The following is a 19,068-nucleotide window of genomic DNA, read 5'->3' as shown; positions in this document are numbered from 1 at the left end:
ATCCTGTAATTATGCTGCTGCTCTGTTACTGTATTATGTATTAAATCTAAACATACAGCATCAAGTTGATGAAGCTTGGGGCCCTTCAGTTGGAGTATTGTGGCTTTAAAGATACTTACAGGTTTTTATATGAATGCATTGCCCTTGATGCCCCCCCCCCCCCATGTAGCCATAAGGATGCACTGAAAACACAGATCCCTTTTAAAAGACTGTGCACCACCTCAAATATAGCCACTCGCAGCCCATTTAATATCGCCTCCATTTAGGTCATAGCAGATGTCATTGACTAAATGTAGACCAAAGCTATTTTTGGGCGTTATAAATGACTCTGCAAAGCGATAGTGACGCAGGACAGATGGATCTGATGCCTTCTTGGGGGCAAAAAAGAAATCAAGAAACTCCGGCATCTGTTAAAAGCGAAATAAAGAACTGAAAGGACGTATAAAGAGAAATCTGATCTCTTGTTGAAATGTGCTGCAGCTTCTGGTGCAGATGCAGGAATGACAGGTGTTAGATAGCTAGACCCAATTTTTTATTTATTATTTTTCTATTATTGTCGTGCATCTGTGCAGCAATAGAATTATGGGATGAACTGCTGACCCCTCTGGCTCGTGCACCCCGAGGAGGAACACACTTCCACCCCCCACCCTCGGCCATGTGCACACAGCTCCGGCTTTAAAAAAGAAACTGTTGTCTGCAGGCCAAGAGATAAGCTTCCTCTCCTGTCTGCCTCTCTTTTCTTCTTCCCTCTGTCTGCTCTCTCTCTCTCCTCCCCCCTCCACCCGCCGTCTTTTCCACATCATCTCGATTCTCGGTCTCTAAATATTTTACCTGCACACACACACACATACATACAGACACCTAAATAGACTGGACATTGGATGCCCCTGTTGTTCTCTACCCTTGTCCTATTTGTTTTGTGCTGACAAAAAGCCTCCCCACTCAAACCCAACAATGGATGACCTGCGTGTCTCCACCCTCACCTGACTCTGAAAGTCCTGACTGTGGGCGAACCGCTCCATCAAGCTGCCCCGTCTCTGCCAACGCGAGCGGCTGATTCCGGGGAGTTGCAACTCCAGCTCTGACCTTGCCGGCCACCACGGAGGTCGCAGTCGCAGCTCCTGCCTCCTTCCTTCACTCTCCATCTCGTAATCCGCGTCAACGGCGCTAAAGCCAAACAAGAACGGGCTCGAGACATTGGGTCAATTAGTCACATAGTTTGACTTTTGGCAAGTGGCAGATGCAAACAGAATTGGTAATAAACCTCGAGCTGCAGACTGGGCACTGTGATTTATGTTGCACCGGCAGAAAACGTAGCTCTGTCAGGGTCACTGCAGTCATGATTAACCTTAAGTCCTTGGTCACAAGCAGAAATTCAGATCGGAGCACTCACCGTATCGATCATCACACTGTTTTCTTCGACCTTTTTAAAAATCAGAAAATTAACTATTTTACATAAAGAAACTTGTAATATCACGCAAGGACAGCGGAGTGGATTTTATAACAGGATGTACAATGTGTTCATCCACATTTGCCAGCGCAGCAACAAAGTAAGTTACAGGAAGTTATCCCACAAAAAAAATACATATCGGTCCATATCTTATCCTGTCCGGAAAAAAAAAAAAAAAAAAAAAGCCATTCTTAGTATCTCTATCAAGCATCTCATTTCCAGAGAATAATCTCTGCTCACTCACTGGGAGCCACAAAAACCGAGTGAGTCATAGTTGAATTGAGGACAGTGGAGCGGCTTTACTTGTCAGACTCTTCAGCTACTTTCATACTTTCCTTACCACAGACGGCGTGCAAATATGGATTCTGGCTGTATTGAAGTGAATGGACTTGCGTGCGTGTGCGGTACTCGCGGCTGCACATGTGAGCCTCCCGTAATGGAGTCACCCGAGAAACGACTGTGGTAAATGATGAGCTACAGTGTGTAACTCTAAACTACAGTGGATATATTGCATAGTGCATTTTTATGAAATGAAGGAAGCAGTACTTACACTGAGTAAATCAGTCAAACTGTATTATTTTCAATCAATCTCAAAGTGCATGACCTCACGAGAGCTGCGAGCGTCAATGGCCATGGTGACCGTGATCAATAAAATCAATGGGACCTGTCACTGCAATGGCTTTTTCTGTTGATGGTTATCTTTGAACAAATCCAATAAGTTCTGCAGTTGACTTGTGTAGATTTTAGATAATGTTACAATTAGAGGTTAAATTATTGCCGTTAGGATCATCCGCCGCCCTCCTGTGGCTTTAGGACAACCTTGTAGAAAATCCTTGCATATAGTGAACACGAGGTCCTATTGACAATTAATTTGCAGAAAAAATCACAATATTCCATCAAAATATCCTACAGCAAACTAGATGTCTTTTTCTTTTTTTGGTCAAGACAGTCCAGAACCCCGTAATCTGCAGTTAACTATAATGCAAGACAAGGAGAAGCTCTCCCATCTGAGATTTACATGAATATATTTGCTTTAAAAATGACAAACTGCTAATTCAAATTATTGTTGTTGTAACAGCACTTATTGTAATGCATGTCGCATCAGATTACATTATAAGGCTTGATTTATTCCAATGCAAATGCTTCGTACCTTCTTCAATACATCTATTTTACATTTAGTGGCCGTATTACCTTTCATAACACCGCTAACGTACAGAATCCCATAAATGTAGAGGATCTATTTCCCCCATTGCTTTTGTTAAACAGCCTACTGAAGGGTAACCATGTGATATATCTCATTGCCTAACGCTGCTTTTAATGTATTCACATACTCTGGTCTGCATGCTGCTGCATGGTTATAAAGCTAGCTAAAGAGGCTACAGGTTATTATTGGGGCTGATTCATAAGTGGCAGCCTTCTGAGGTAGCACATCATTTTACAGGTCCGATCATTTCAAGGTAAGTAGGTGGTAATTACAAAGTAATGTATTTGAAATTCCTTTGAAATGACAGCTTAATTGCCACCATAATTACCTAAACATTTAGTGAAATGAATCAAATAGTGGCCCGCTGAGGGGAGGTTGGACAGAAACTAGATGGAAATCAGCAGAATTTGAATCAGCAGTCGGAAGTTGCCTGCAAATGTATCATAGAAATTACCAGCGTTTTATTAACTGATGTGGGAAAATAGCAGTATTATTCATGCAACAATGCGAGGGTAATTTTCAGTAATCTTGAAGTAATCATGAGGGTAATTTGGGAGGTAATATCAAGGACATTTCATATATGTTGCTTGGTAATTACCACCTACTCACCATGACATTAGCCCTTCTGACAACAGGATCCAACAGGCCAAGTAAAACACAAGTCAGCATGTCCACGTACGTACATACAGTAACCTTTTCTACATTTAAATGAAATAAGGTCATGATGACTTCGCATGACAACACGTCTAACACAGGAAACCTAAAAATATATATAAACATTCATTTTAGTGAAGACATGATGAATCAATTGACTTCAAATTATGAAATAATAATTCATACGACATGAGGACCAAATCACTATTTTCTCGAACGCTGCGGCTGAAACAGCGCGAGGTTTGAAACAAAGAAGACCTTCCAGAAGCTTTTTAACCTTGGGAACATTTGCGAATGCATGTTCATCGGCAAATTCATCAGTAAATTCATTTTTTTTTTGCCAATCTGCTTTTTGCATAATCATAATTAGGATTTCTTTCCCTCTCTCTAATAAGAACCTTCAGCGCACGGCCCAGCCGCAGCCCACATCAACCTGCAGTCCCATCTCTGGTTAATATCCCAGAGAATAACAGCCGACCAAAAAGCCTAATTATATTTTTCACCCTCGCAGACCTTGCCGTGTCGTCTACTTTGCATAAAAGTCAGAAATCTCAGGCTTCATCATCTCGGCCGTAAAGCGCCAACTGCACAGGTGACTGCGCCGATGACAAAAAGTATTAATCACCCAAACAGTTTGTTGACATCTTCTGTCCCCGTCTGCTCTTAGCTGTGTGCCTGAATAATTATCCTGTCCTCTCTGCTGTGCCTCTTTCATCTTGCCCTGCCCTGCGTTAGATGGTGCGCTGTCATGCTATTGACAATGACAGTGGTGGCAGCCATCCATGCCACGCCACCGGCGGAGTGTGCGAGGCAGCGAGAGGAAGAGAGAGACAGAAACATGAAGAGCTGTTCCTGGAGACGCTCAGCAGGGTTACATTTCTGTGGCTTTTACATCTCAGACTCTGGGATTGTAAAGGTGCCGCCTCTTACAGGGAGTCACGGTGGCAAACATTAAGACAAAGGTCACTTATAAGCTGAGCAGAAAGCAGCACTTTGTTCAGAAAAAAAATGCAACCGGTGTTGAATCCGCAATGGAGGTATAACTCACAGTCGTGGCACGCTTATTCACCTGCAGCCTCAACACCTGCTCCACCAGCACTCGCTGGCGCAAACCTCCCTCCATGTTGGATCCACGGCTTCCCCTTGGACATCATCCTGAAAACTAACACCACCCGCCCAATTTGCAAGCCAACAACCAGCCGCCCCAGCCAAAACTGACTGAAGAAAGCAAAGATTCTGAGGCAAAGAAAAACCACGGAAATGTAGGAACCAAGGCTTTCATGAGTGAACAGGTGTGGCTTGATGCAGCTCTGTGTGTGTGTGTGTGTGTGTGTGTGTCTTGGCTCATTTTCCGTGCAAATGTTTACTTTTTGTGATTCGCGGCTCGCGCAGCTGTCTTTGTCAAACCTTTCAAAAGAAATCACTGTTTTCTTGAAGATTAATATCTCAGTGTCTAACACTTACTCTACCAGCCTCGCCCGTTTGTAAAAATGTAAATGTTCACCTGTATAATAAGCGAAAACAAAAATAAGTGGTTCATTTGGTAAGACTGGTCCATGCTGCAGATGAACTGCGAGACCCTTCGACGGACCGGCTCGTCACAGAGGGAAGAAATTAATGACATTTAAATGTTAAATGGATCTCTAGCCCAGTTGGCATTAATTAGGTGGATTAGAAACAAATCCAAGTAAGAAAATCCAATGTTTCTGGTATTTCTGGAGTCTTGTTGCTCACATGACAAGGTGCATTAGCTCTGTGTCACGACTGTGTAATCCTGCAGTCAGATTAATTAATAAGAATTATTTGCTAGAATTTATAGCTGTGAGTATTTTATTTTATTTTGTTGCATTTCTACAGTTGAGGATTGAAGATATTAAAGGCCAATCGACAGATGTTATGAGCCCAGACCATCTAAACTTTAACCTCAACTGACCCATTTACTTGCAGTCCTCTCGTACAGTGCAGCTGAGACTCTGTTTCTTCTGAAGTCAAGTTCTGAAGCAGCGCTCACTTACCCCGACAAGCTATGCCAATTCAAATTCCAACAAGACCCTTTTTTCCCCTTACATAACACAAACAAAGACCTAAAAACTATTTTATTCATGAACTTTATGGGAGCACTACACAGGCTGAGAGCAACAAAGCAGCTTAGCAGCGTTAGCTTCATTCTGGGCAACGATGTTCCTGAAGAACAGTCAACAATCCTGGCCAGCAGTTTGGAAACACAAACCTTTGGCTCCTGTGACTCAGTAGTATGGGCGTTCTTATGTCAGTGTTTGAGATCTGATCGTCAATTGCGCCGAACTTCAGACTTGAATCACTTTTCTTTTGAGTAATTGTTTTCTATTTCTTAGCGCCTGCTGCAAATTGGTTCTGGTTCTGGGCTGTGTGAAGAGCACAACAGCTGCTCTCATTTATGCAAAAAAAAAAGAAAAACTTTGTAATTACCGTTCAGAATAGCAACTTTCATAGTTCTGCTGAACAATGCAAAGGGTTTCAGTTTTCCAGCGATCACTCCGCATAGTTTTACCAGTTTAACACGGCAGCATCGGCATAACAATTTTGAAAAAGCCAAAAAAAAAACAAGACACAGTGAGACATGTGAAAACCTAAGTATCGACAGCAAAACAACTCTGTATTGTATCAGTATATTCCAAAATGCTCCCCAAAAAATAGTAACATTGCTTGAGCAACAATGCAGCTGGGATCCTTCAAGAAACATTGCACTGCAGAAAAGATTTTTTCTTTTTTTTTTAATTTGCAGCGACTCCATGACAATCAATAAAACAAGTCTAAGTGAAGAGAGGACAACCTAGCAGATGTTGTGCCAAAATTTATAGACCTTAAAAGATGAGTTTTTCGGTGGCGGTGTGTCCTTATGTTGTCCTCTGTTTCTGTGTGTGTTTGTGTTGTGATTTTCAGGACACAAGGAAAACTCCACCCGGGGAAAATGTGCTTAGTAATGAATGACCGGAGTCGATGCTAATGCATAACTCTGACAACTTCCTTATAGAATCATTGGCCGTTTGTGTTTTCGAGATAACAAGAGCAGAACTCGGCGCAGACGTCCTTTATAACGAGGCGAACGGGAGGCTGGGCTTATTCATCATCATCCCAGGAAGTGTTTTCTAAGACACATCAGCTGAACTGAAATGTTTCAACGATTTTCCCGCCCTCATAACTTTAACACAAAGAGCTCGAAAATGAATGAGAAAGACTTTTTTTAATGTGTCAAACTACAAGCAGCCGTCGGTTCAACAAGTTGTCGGGCTGAATGTTGCTCCATGCGAGCGCATTTCTCCTGTGATGCTTTTCTTGTACGTGGCTCGTTTGCCTTGATTATGACAAATTACTGACAAATGAGCATTCTACAATAAAGAACTCTATGGGAATAACAGCCTCACCGCAGTAGTAAATACTACTGCTCTGTACCCTTTCCGCTGCTAACATCAAATAGCAAAATCCTAGAACCTTACCGCCCACCCAAAAGAATATCTACCGGATATTCTTTTTAATCGTTCAGATGATCATAAATGTTGAATATTCATGCATCTAGAAAACCACCTGCAAGTTTTCGGCGAGCACCAAAGCCCTCCCCCCAGGAAGAGCGCCAGGTTTTAAAGCCAACTTTTGCAGTAGACAAACAGTGTAGTTACAACGTTACATGATGCACTGCAGCCTGGAAAAGACTCTTTCTCGTAAGTTTACATTGTTTAAGGAGCAGCTGTAAAGCAGCAAATAATTGTTTTTTGAGTGTCACAACCCGCGCAGCATGACTCAATAGCACGATTTCATCCAACTGGCTAGAGTCTAGAGGAGCCGCGAGATTAAAACATTTAATCTCTATTCACGTTAGCTGGCTTGGTCGGCAGAAGATCCAGGTAATTTTTATACCCAGGGAGCCGAGCTTTTTGGGCCTTCTTAGTAATGAATAGCACTCCACCTCCAAAGCCGTATACGTCCTTGGCGAGTGGCTGTTTAGCATTATAGATCAGGGTTAGATCTGCACAGGTAATCAAAATGTGATCAAGTATAATGTCCAAGTTTTTGATAAATATGTCACAAAACAGCATTATAATGAAGTACAGTAGAGCTGAAGAGACACCCTGGCCTACAGATCCTGTTCTCCAGATGTAAGAAACCACATCTGTTTGGTACAGACCCCAATAAATGTCACGTCATCATGACTTCAATATTGTTTTTTTCACAGTGAAAGTGGAGATTGGGATGGAAAGAAGATCAGTTCCAACAATCGTGAATCATAATGCAGTCATACCATCTGTCGAAATAATATGGTTTTGTGCAGTGGTAGTGGGGACGGACGTGCTTTTGTGCATCAACTCGACTGCCGTTAAAGAAATGTTACAAAAGTTTTTTTAAGGCCAGAGGCTCCAGATGCTGTTTTGTGCCATCTCAGTTCAGCTATTTCCGCCGCTTAAAAACTGAACAATCTCATTTGAAAAAAACTGGGTTGATTTATGATGCATCACAGACTACGGCTAAAAATAAAAAAAAGGAAGGACAAAAATGCCTCCTGATGATCCCTCAGTGTAACACAGTTCCAAAGATTGTAGCCGGATTAAGCCGCCACGCTGGTGAGTGGGTCGGCCCACGCCGCCCCGAGCGCTCTGGGCGGCTGCGGAAACAGAGGGAAAATATAGCACCTCTTTGAAATCAGAGCTCATTATTAATTTGCAGATCGAGTTTTGCCTTACTATCATCTGTACTCTCACTGAAAAATGAGTGCGCGCACCTGGAAAGAAAAAAAAAAAGAGCCGGCCTAATGGAGAGCGAGCTGTCCCTCTGCGTACAGTATGCTTTGACACAATAAAATGATGTAGCTATTCTTGGAGGCTGCTTGTGTACTTCGATGGATGCCATTTTTCACACCATTAACTACAGCCTACTGGTTTTATTCACAGCGCACAGATAGGCCAAAACAATCCTAAACACGCCCACGAACGAGCACAATTGCAACAATTGATCTGAGCTGTTCCACCCAGTCTGTCGCAATTCCGTGCAGCAAGAGAAAACCATTATCTCCATCCAGCCTTCATCTCTCTCTCTCTCTCTCTCATTCTTTCACACGTTCTCTGTCTTTCTTTGCTCTGTCTTTAACTCCCTCTTTCATCCTATTCAGTCTCTATCCTTGCCTGGGGACGAGCGAAAAAGGGTTGTCGTGGCTGAATCACAAAGTATGCATGGTGAAAAAAAAAAAAAAAAAATGTCCCCCCCACCTCCCCTGCTTTATCTGGAACTCGCCCCACAGTGGGCGCGCTCGCTGATATAAATCAATGAGCAAAGACGAGCACAATTTTGGTGAGTGTTTACCTCAGCAGAGGTATAACCCAAAGCCCTCATTACAGTCTATGCTGAGTGCAGGGTTACGCAGGAGGGAGGCAGAGCTCAAAGGGCCAGCTAATCCAGTGGGTCTTACAGGCATGATGGGCTAGTCAATATGCTGGGCCTGCATCCTAAAGAAGCTCGAGCTCCACGGCAGAGCTAGGTAAAAGAGGCTCAGGGGAATGCTTTGCGTGGTGCAGTTTTATTCTCTCCACAGCTGTCAAGGTTAGATGCCGCTAAAGTCTTAACCCGTTGTTCGCCGCGGCCGCCTGCCTTCTTTGACTGTGCTCTCTCCTTTCGGTCCTCAGCGCTGCTTTGTTGTTGTTGTTGTTTTTAAACAAGGGGATCTAAGAATTAAAGATTATTCTGATGCGGCGCAAACCGCGAGCTCGTTTAGGTAAAAGCATCAGCTAAATAAAAATGCACAAGATGAGACTTTGTGCTGGCAAGCGCTCTGGCCGGGGCAGAATCTGTTTAAAATCAGTTCCACCACGAGACAATTTGACATTTTGCTTCAAATCCTGAAGCGGTGTTTCAACAGTCCTGAGAATAATTGAGCCTCCTGATTCACTCCCGAGAGCGGACAAATTTGTGTGGAGCTCAGCTCAAGGCGGCAACACAGGTGTGGGGATGGCGGGGTGTTTTGTGTTCAGCGAAGAATAGATAAGGCTCGAGGTGCCGTGTTCTTGTTGTTTTCCTGAGCAAAGAGAGAACTCCGCTGGAGGCGCGTCACCAAAGTTTAATTTGGGAATTTAATTTCCACACACAAAAGAGGTCAGGCAAGGAGGAACAAATTGACAGACACAGCAGGCGGGTGCTTGTCATTTCTTCCAAATGACTTTTAATGAGAAGAAACCCTTTGGCCCAGGTATGTCGGGTTGAAGGAGGCTTTCCTCTGTGAGTGGTTAAATGTGAGCTGCTCTGCCCGCTCAGCGAGGACAGCTGGTCGGGCCCGTCCGCAGGTCGGATTCTGCTGGACCTCAATCTGAAGCAAATGGATTCTCTGGTGGAGAACAGGCTGGGCCGTCCTCAATGGAAATCACTGCGCTGCGGTCAGCTGGGCAGCAAACCCACAACAACTCGCAGCCAATTCAAAATGGTTGCTTTGTGGGAAACGATCCGCGAGGACGCAGCTTTGTGACTGATTGTAATTTCTGATTGTAGGCAGTCATTTGGACAAACTGAAAAGAACCACAATCTCCTGCCAGGGCGATGTGATATCCAGCGATATCAAGTCATCGTTAATGGTTGGATTAAAACCGGGTTTTTATTTACAGTGTAATTACTTCAGCGTGCTGGCACATGCACGGTAGCAGCACTGGTGAAATGTCCTTGTTTGGCCCATATTCTGCGTAATAAAGACAGATCTACTTAATTCAGGCTGAAAGACTGAACACAGAAAACTGACGGTGAATCTTGAATTTGTAAATGCGTTCTATAATTGCGTACTATGATAATTTCAAAATATGCTATTCTGCAGCATTACATGCCTCAGCGGTGACTCATGTCTCCCACAGGAATCCTCAAATTTCCCTAATATCTTTGCCATGCCCGTAAACGTTCCCTTAAATATTCCCGAGTAATAGGATCAAGTATTCCATGGGATGAGAGCGTGAGTCTCCCACCAGCTCTTTTTTTTTTGTTTTTTGATTGTTCTACTCCCTGATTGCTGGCGTCGCCCCTCATGGTTCAGTGTTGAAGGCGGTTTTCTGCTCCCTGCCCTGCTCAGCGGCAGCAGCAGCGTGGGGGAAACAGAGTGGAGCAGAGGATACGGCCCCTGCAGAAAAAAAAAAAAAAATGGCCCTTTGATTTTGGTTTTGGTCTCCCTCGGGCTGCCTCTGGGTTTGGAACAGATTTGGTTCAGTGCTGAGCGTGGCGGCTTCAGCAGAGAGAGGGGACCGTCCCCCTCCCTCCCTCCCTCCCCCGCCGACCCTCGTTGTTGATGTGTCATAACTGGTTTCAGTCTCGGTAAGGATATGCTGCTGGCTGGCGCGTCGGGATAGCTGACGTTGGGGGGTGCCGGCTGTTTGGATACCTCACCCTCCACACTTGGCTTTCACAATGCACGCCTCAGACATGAAAGAGTGCCACACCGGTTCTTTTTTGATCAAACTGTGTGGCAGTTTTTTCTTTAACAGACTCCATTTAAGCACAAATGCCTTGATTTGACAGCCAGGCCAATGGGATCACACATCTGGTATTAAGCGGCGAATGGAAATTGAATAGACCACCCCATTTGTGCCACCGTGTCTGCCGCGGTGCCCACGGATGTCTGTAACCTTAAACGAGATGTGCTTGTGCATATTTAGTGGTGGGCCACGCTCAAAGTTGAGTGTTTGTTCTCGCAGCGAGCAAAAACCTGAAAGGATGATAGTCCTGCTGACGCTACTTGCAGGTAGATCAAAAACATCCATGACACACTTCAAAAAAAATGTAAAAAAACTATACATAGTCCAAAAAACTGTACGGTGGCCAGCTTCATTACTAAAGCTGTTACTCAGGACTTCATTGGTAGAAAAGCTGATGCAACACGCAGTTTTTTTTCACCTGACACTGGTGTTTTCCCGCTGCCTCCCCTCCTTCCCGTCTCCGTGGCCCTGTAGCTGAGCAGAAGCCAGACTCCAGCAGCACGACGAGCATGGCTGACTGATGGAGGGGCCGGCGTCCTGGACACGCTGTACTCTGCTGCGATAATTGCTCTTTGTCCAGCTTTTTTACTCACCGTTCTCATTCTGAGCTTTTAATTCTACCGGTTCCTGATTGCCTCCCTGTGTTCATTTGTCTTGAGCCCGGCACAGATGCGCAGCATCGTCTGCTCACGGTACGAGTCTGCATACCAACGACATCCACATAATAACAGTCCATCATTCCCTCTCTTTGGTTCACGTTTAAAGACGTGTAGCTCACTGCCAACCCTCTTCCCCCACCACCCGGTATGTACCACTGCTTCCTCTCCCCAGTCTTAATTCCTTTTCTTTCCATATACCAGTCTCTCTAATAACACAAGAGCTCTCCTACAGTAGCGTTTTCCTTATTCACCCTATCAGTGGCATTCAGTTTCAGCAGAGGCAGCCGTTTGGCATCAGGAATTTCAGCGGGTTCCTTCGCAGTCTGTTTGGTGCCATTTTCCCCCATTGTTTATCCCCAGACTTCCAAGTCCAAGGTTGACACGGTACCTAAATGAATTATTGCCACTCCTGCCAGTATTATTATTACAAATGGCGCAGTTTATCAGTATGTTACCTTCCAGTGTCCTTCCTTCAGATCCTTCTCGTTTTGCCTGTCACGAGGCCTGTAATGGGATTCACAAGTAAGACAGGACTGTATTCGACTGTAATGGGCTTTTTAGGGGGCAGTCTTGAAAAACTGCTCGTGCTCTTGTATTACATTTATCTTTGACACGTAAAAGGAGATTTACTGCTGGAGACTCCACTGTAGCGTGGACAAGCGACTGACGCCTCACATATTTAAATTAAAATGATCTCTCTGATAAAACAGCTTGACATACAGTAACGATATATATTTTTGATCAGTGCATGCGTAGCTTAGCAGACAGCCAACAGTTGAATGTGTATTATCTGCTAGCCTGGGGGCGGGGGGGTTCGGTAACCACGTGGCATGGATCATTCCATGTCTGCAGATTGTAATCCAGAGCAGCCGTTGTTAGAGATGAACAAACTTTCGGCCAATGGCTACAAACTTCTAGTCTGTGGCTATAAAACAGGTCAATCTGAGAGCCGTTACGGTGAAACACAAACCAACATTAAGGTAGTCAGGGACCAGAGTGCTCAGATGGATGACAGGCCTCGGATACGCACATGGAAATGTCATAGCTATTGCGTTTTAATTTGACATTCATTATCGCTCATTTATCGGGTTCCCTCAAAATGTTTGCCAAGTGTTTAGTTAAGTTTCAGTAAAAATAAAATGAGTCTGCATAATATGAGATCATTAAAGGCAAGGTTTAATTTTTTTTTTCTTTTCTCCTTCAAGTTTTAATATTCAAAATGTCTGAATGGCGTGCACTTACCCCACAGGAAACAATTTACATGACAGTGATCAAAGTTTAATGGTACCTTCACTGCGGGGTTCGATTAGACTGCACTTAGCGTAGTGATCCCAACTCTCGGGTAAAAAATGATGAACCCATATTTTTGCCGGTATTTAAGATGCGAGGCTGGCTCTTATTCTCTGAGGCAAGGGGATGATGAGGATGATGAATTCTGGCGTACAATAAAAGTTAGACCGCTGGATGACCCCTTTTTAAGGCTTCCGTGGATGAAACCAATCCACTTCATGTTAGAATGAGAGCAGACGAAGATCTTACAAAAAATGACATGTCTGGTTATGTTCAGTCTCTTGTTGAATTAGCTCGTACCATCATGTTGACTGTGTTCAATATTAATCACTTTGGTTGCTGAAGGAACTTAAGAAGTGATACCTGCAGAGGGCCTTGTTAAATGTTTCCTTGAGGCTTGAAATATTTATTCAATTAAACGCTGGAGGAACATTTTTAAATTTGCATTAAAAACTGAGTAATAAAATTGTTGTGCCCTACACTGTCATCATTAACCAAATCAATAACTTCTGGGTAGAATTCCCCGCATCAAGCATCAGCTTACATACAATTTAACTGTTTTTTTTTTTTTTTAATGATGTTATGTCAAAGTGTACCATTTTATTATCTAAAATCGATGTTTGATGCTTTCATTACACCAGCGTTGACCAATTTTCCTGTTTAGGCAGTTAGTCCGACATGCTGCTGTTGTGTAGCTAGCAAAATGACACCAGAAATGGACAAAGTTTCTCCCATAAATCATTGTTGTTAGTGCGACGTGATGTATCTGAAAAAGTCTGCAGAACCACATGTTTTTAATGGTTGGTGCATGAGGCTACGAGGAGAGCTAACAGCTAAAAACACGAGTGGAAAACCTCCTAAAACTTCAGCCTTTAATTCATGTAGAGGTTTGAACTAAATGTTCTTGATGATATATTTAAGATAGGGAACGAGGCGCTGGACAGATGGCAGGTTCTATTGCAGTGTGACTAATAAAGGGGTTGATATTAAGTGTTTTTAATCACTCCTTGGATTCAGATTTTGTTTAATTGGCATCATGACACTAGTACGTGTGTGATCTCCAGTTATGAAAAACAGCACTGTGGAGTAAGTATAGTAACAGCCCGGTAACTTCTCTAATTTCTGGGCAGCTACGTGCGTGCTTTTCGGAGCGTCAGCTTGAACTCCTCGGAGCGCTGCAGTGTCTCCAGTTCCCCGAAGACCTTGTGGGTGATAATCAGTCATTACTGCTCCTTCACGGAGTTATTTATTTCACTCCATTCACGCGGCAATTCATCATTTATTTATGTGACAGCTGTTATCTATTATGTTGTTCCTTTCACGTGGCCAAGAATGAGAGATTTTACGGAACATTAGGCTTCCATGCATCTGATGGCGCCACACTGATCCTGCTTCTCCGCGATACAGTCGGCGATCGCGCAGGTCAGTTAATTGCAGGATATTGATACCGGCATTATGAGCCGCCACTGCGGCTAATATGATTCCTTAGCCATTTCAATATGTGGGATTGTGCTCTCCCAATAAAAAATGACATTTGAGCCACTGTGCAGAGCCCTCTCTAATGGGGTCTGGGATAAGAATGGTAATATGCGCCGGAGCTGGCAGAGGCACCGGCCGTGTTTTTGTTTATAAATAGCTCCAGCCGGCATTATTCCACTTGCAGTTGTCCCATAATCATCAATCACTCCCGCGCACAGGGCCGGCTTCTCCTGCTCACCAGAGAGAAAGGTGCGCCGTGAGCTGTGCCCTTGCACCTCCAACTGTGCAAGTACATAAAGTAGAGCTCGGTGAGTGGGACAGGGATGGGAGAGAGGGAGAAGCGGGGAGGGGTGAGGCTCGCGTCGGCGGATGGAGTGAGTTATGGCGGCTTCGCCCCAGCTGCTGGAAGCCCTCCTCCTTCAGGTCATTACATGCGCTAACATCCACCATTTCGCTTCTTCAACACATCAAAAAACACGCACACACACACACACACACACAGGCAAGCAAATCCCCCCCCATCCCTGATCAGGTGGGAGGTTAATCATATGACGTGCGTGGAGGATGTGGGACAGGTCGGACGCAACTGTTTGCTCAGGTTTCATTTGTCTCCATCTCTCTATCTGCCTTCATCTCTCTTCAGAGGAGCTTTGCGATGAAGAGCTCACAGCTTTGAGGACGCTGCAGGGGGAAGATCCCAAAGAGATGACGAGGGCCATTTTGTACTCTCACACACACGAACAGATGTACTCCCGATTGTCAGCAGTCACACACTTTTTTTTTTTCTCCACCACTCCGCGCACTTATAGATGCATGTAAGAACACATGCACACGAGCACAGGTATCTCTTTGTTGATCCTTGTTCAAACGGTGTACTGCAAACACACGCACAAATCTCCCAGTGTTACCATGGCAGTTGCAAAAAAAATACAGTAGGAATCCAGCTGATCCTTAACAAAACGGTTATGTAACTATTGCAGAGTTAAGTCTTGTATCTTATCTAAGCCTGCCTCTGTGTTTCCTTTCAGCCTGGCTTTGCTGCTTTTCAACAGCTCTTCACATCTACTGTACCTCCCACAAGACACCACTGAACACATGAAGGACGTTTGTAATTGGCGATAAGCAACTGTTTGATTTGGAGGGGAGGGGGATAAAAAGGAAGACAGTCACGCTGCGGTTGTAATCAACAATATCCTCCTGCTCCAAAAACAAAACCAAAAAAAAAAAAAAAAAGAAGTGAGATCTCATCACTTTTAAATCTTAATCAAAATCTCCACGCTGCAAGAGGAATTTCACACTTAATTGAATGCACCCTACTGGAGAAGCACACCCACCTGGCACCCACATTCTCCCCCATGCCGCCGTCTCCTTCTCCCCCCTGGCCCCACCCCAGAAAGCCTGATATGTGTAAGCTGACTTTGAGCCTCACCTCCCGGAGTTCCTTGGCCACATCCTTGAGCTCTATGAGGATACCTTCCAGCTGGCTGATCACCATCTTCATGTGGCTGCGGATGCGTTCTCTCGGGCTGGGGGTCTCAGAGGTGTCCCGGGCCGGAGCTCTGCTGAGGGACATCCTTTACAGGGCGACGTGGGGCCAGTGGCCAACAGGCTGAGGGCGTGGGGGAGCCGAGTCGGGGTCCATGTCTTTGGCTACAAGGAGCCTCAGTGCTACTGATCCGAACAGGGGCCCCGGCCACGCAGGGAGACCTCAACATCTTAAAAGCACCTGGGCAGCCAAAACACCTTGCCTCGCCCGCACTCTCGGCACAGGGTCACGCTCTGACATCCATGCCCTCTGGGAGACGCTTCCGAAAACGGCGAGAAAATGAGCATGGGAAAAGTCAACCGCTGTAAATCCATGGAAAAGGGAGAGAGGCAAAATACATGGGCAAAAAAGCTGGTATGAAACTCTTACATAATCGTGTTGAGCCAACTCATCTCATGTGTCAGTGTGTACGTTTGAAACTGTTCCCGAGGAGATGCTATTTAAAACACCTGTCTATGCAGGAGATGGACTTTTTCCCTCCACAACTTGTCCTGTACAGTTGTTTTTAATCGTGGAACACAGTGACATGATGGCAGGCTAATGTACAAAAAGTGAAAGCAGAAAAAGGGGGTTGGTTTTAACCCTTTGTATAGAGAAAGCTCCTCCAACACAGGTAGAAAAATAGAACTTCCAGCAGTGGCTCGCTTTCCAAAATAATGGTGTTCTACATTATTGGCCAGCGGGGACGAGATTTGCCTTCTAAATATAGTCCCACAGTGAGGGCTACTGTCTTTCAGGAGAGGAAGGACAGATCCTGTTTTGGGGAAAAATAAGGGGGTATTCCTCTGTGTGCTGTGGCGTTTCCTCCTCCAGGACAAATAAAAAGCTTGTCGGTAGAAACTCCCATCAGAAAAAACTTTGCTTCACATCCATTTTCTTTGCAGATGACGACTTAACTTGTGTTGTCCTTCATTTCTCGCCCATGGAAAGAGAGCAAGGGAGGTGTGGGTCTTTTCACAAGAGTGACAGAGTCCAATCTCCCCCCCCTCCCCAAAGCAGGGCTTATTCCAGGTGGCGTGGGATCAGAATGAATTGATTTCCAAGCCAGCGGAACGTGACTTGTGACGAGAATTTGTGGAGGGGCAACAAAAACATCATGGTGTCGATGAGACACAGTTACGAGGGGGGCTGGAGGGCGGACCGAGCACCTTCCCCTGGAATTCGGGTGGCAGCTCTTCTTACGCAACGGCACTATCCAAGTTCTCTCGGCAAAACACTGACCCACAGCAGTCCACAGGGGTGTGCCCGAAAAAAGAGGAAAAAAAAAACCAAGGGAGCAGAAAGAGAAAAAGGATTCTCTCCTCTTCTTCAGTTGTTGCTAAGGGAACCCGGTCTGCCTCCTTGTGCTGTGATTGGATAATTATTTTACTTCTTATCCGTGCAGTGTGTGTGTTTTTCTCCGTGGACTCTTCTCAGAGAGGCAGAGAGCTCTGTGCCATCCAGCAGGACCAGATAAATCCTATGAAAGCCTCCCAGAGGAGCCCCAGAGAACGAGCGGGGGGGAGAGCTTCTCGCCAAATCCAGGGCGATGCCACTGCCACGGGGTGCGCCGGCCAATCACACATGGCACCTGGACAGACGGGAGGGAAAGCAATCACTTATTCTCTCATGTCTCATCCCCCTCATTCCCGTCTCCCCTTCCCTTGAAATCATAGCAGCAGAAAAAGAAGAAGAAGGAAAAAAAAAGGAATCAGAAGTGAGAGTGAAGGAGCCTCAGTGATGGACGGGAATTAACTGCGTTGCTGATTTTTTTCTTTTTTTTTTTCTTTTTCCCAGCTGCTGTTAAAATGCATCTCTTGCTTCGGCAGCACTTGCATCACCTCCACACAGACACACACACATACACACACACACACACCAGAACACACACCTACTCACCTTTCCTGTGCATCAGTTTTGCTGTTGCTATGCCCAGAGCTCACTGTCCACACACAGCTGGATCATTTAAAGCTGCACAAGAAAAAAAAAAAAAACCCTGCCGGTTCTTTAGCAGTCTCTCTGTCGCACACACTAACATCTTCTCTTCTCACCGCCTTGCTGTTCTCTCTTCCTCTCTTTTCTCTTTCTGTCTCTCACACACACACACACACACACACTCACACACACACACTCACACACATACTCTCTCTCTCTCTCTCTTTCCCTCACACACACATGCAGTTCTCTCCCTCCCTCCCTCCCCTACTTACTGTCTTGACAGAGAGAGAAGCTTCTATCAGCAGGGTTATTTCACTCTGAGGCTGTGGCTCATCAGAGGAGGAGTAGAAGTGGAGGATGAAGCTGTGGAGGAGGAGGAGGAGGAGGCAGGAGGCATGAGATGGGAACGATGAATGGCCCTGATAGCACTCTGAGAAGGGAGAGAGAGGAGGCTGAAAGATGACTAACAGCCAGAGCGGCGAGGAGAGCTCCTGCTTCGGATTGCGGTGCCGCCGCTACCATCACTCAGATAACTGCGTTGCTGAGAGCACGCCACCCGTCATCCCCGTCAGCATCCGGCTGCATCGGGAGGCGGCGGACGGAGCGGCTGAGCTGCTGCCTGCGAGGGAAGGGAGCTGTGTGGTTCCCGTGACAGCCCCTCTCTCTCTCTCTCTCTCTCTCTCTCTCCCTCTCTCTCTGTCTATCTGCCTGTTTTCGTCTCTCTCGCTCTCCCCCCACCTCTCTGTCACTCGTGCTCTTTCCCTTTCTCCGTCCCCGTCTCTCTGCCCCTGCGCCCTCGCTGTGTCCTCGCTGACTGCCGGATGAAGGGAAGCTGATGCCAGAGTTTATCGTGGGGCTCAGGCTCCTGCCAGCACCACTCGGCTCTCCTGCTCGGCTCTGTGGAGGGGAGGGGCTTGGCGCTTTAAAGGCACAGCGCACCGTGCAGCGTCCCTCCTCCGCCTGTCCTCTCCTCTGTGCTGGCGTCCGCACTCCCCTCACTATCTCCTCTCAACGCTGCCTATCTCAGCCTTTGTCACAGTTCTATCTGGGGGGTGTGCGTGTGTTATCTCCCTCTTAAATCAGGAGGAAGTCTTCCTCTGCCTTCCAGCCAAGCAGTCTCTGGGGACAGGGTGTCCAAAAATCCCGGGCTGTTGCATCATTAATATACAAAGCAGGTTGGTGTTTGATGACCTCATCTGACTGAGAGACAGAAATAGGGAGGGAGGGCCGGCATGACTTTTTTTCCTCCTCTCCCTCGTCCTCTTCATCAGCAATTTTATTTTCATTTTTTTCTTGCTCAACACAACAGACTCTGCATAAGCCCACCAGAGGCAATTAGCCTAATATGAAATTAGTTTTCTAAAGGAGATAATGTAACAGTAAGGCAAATTCATAAT

The 19,068-nt window shown here is 45.5% G+C and overlaps 1 protein-coding gene across 3 annotated transcripts in view; it reads right to left on the bottom strand.

Moving 5' to 3' along the window:
* Positions 1–18,819, bottom strand: part of insyn1 (inhibitory synaptic factor 1) — a 52,824-nt gene extending 34,005 nt beyond the window's left edge. Inside the window, exons 1-3 of one of the 3 annotated variants that reach the window (XM_037096611.1) lie at positions 17,944–18,819; positions 17,633–17,704; positions 15,638–17,396 (exon numbers count right to left, since the gene is read on the bottom strand). In XM_037096611.1, coding sequence (XP_036952506.1) covers positions 15,638–15,781 — 144 coding nt within the window. In that variant the 5' untranslated portion in view covers positions 15,782–17,396; positions 17,633–17,704; positions 17,944–18,819. The remainder of the gene's footprint in view (positions 1–15,637; positions 17,397–17,632; positions 17,705–17,943) is intronic. The other 2 variants (XM_037096610.1, XM_037096608.1) reach the window with 2 other exon arrangements.
* Positions 18,820–19,068: the final 249 nt, after the last annotated feature.

This window comes from Acanthopagrus latus, chromosome 4 (genome assembly GCF_904848185.1).
Source record: "Acanthopagrus latus isolate v.2019 chromosome 4, fAcaLat1.1, whole genome shotgun sequence".
Classification (NCBI taxonomy): Eukaryota; Metazoa; Chordata; class Actinopteri; order Spariformes; family Sparidae; genus Acanthopagrus; species Acanthopagrus latus.
This window is presented reverse-complemented; position numbering and strand designations above follow the sequence as displayed.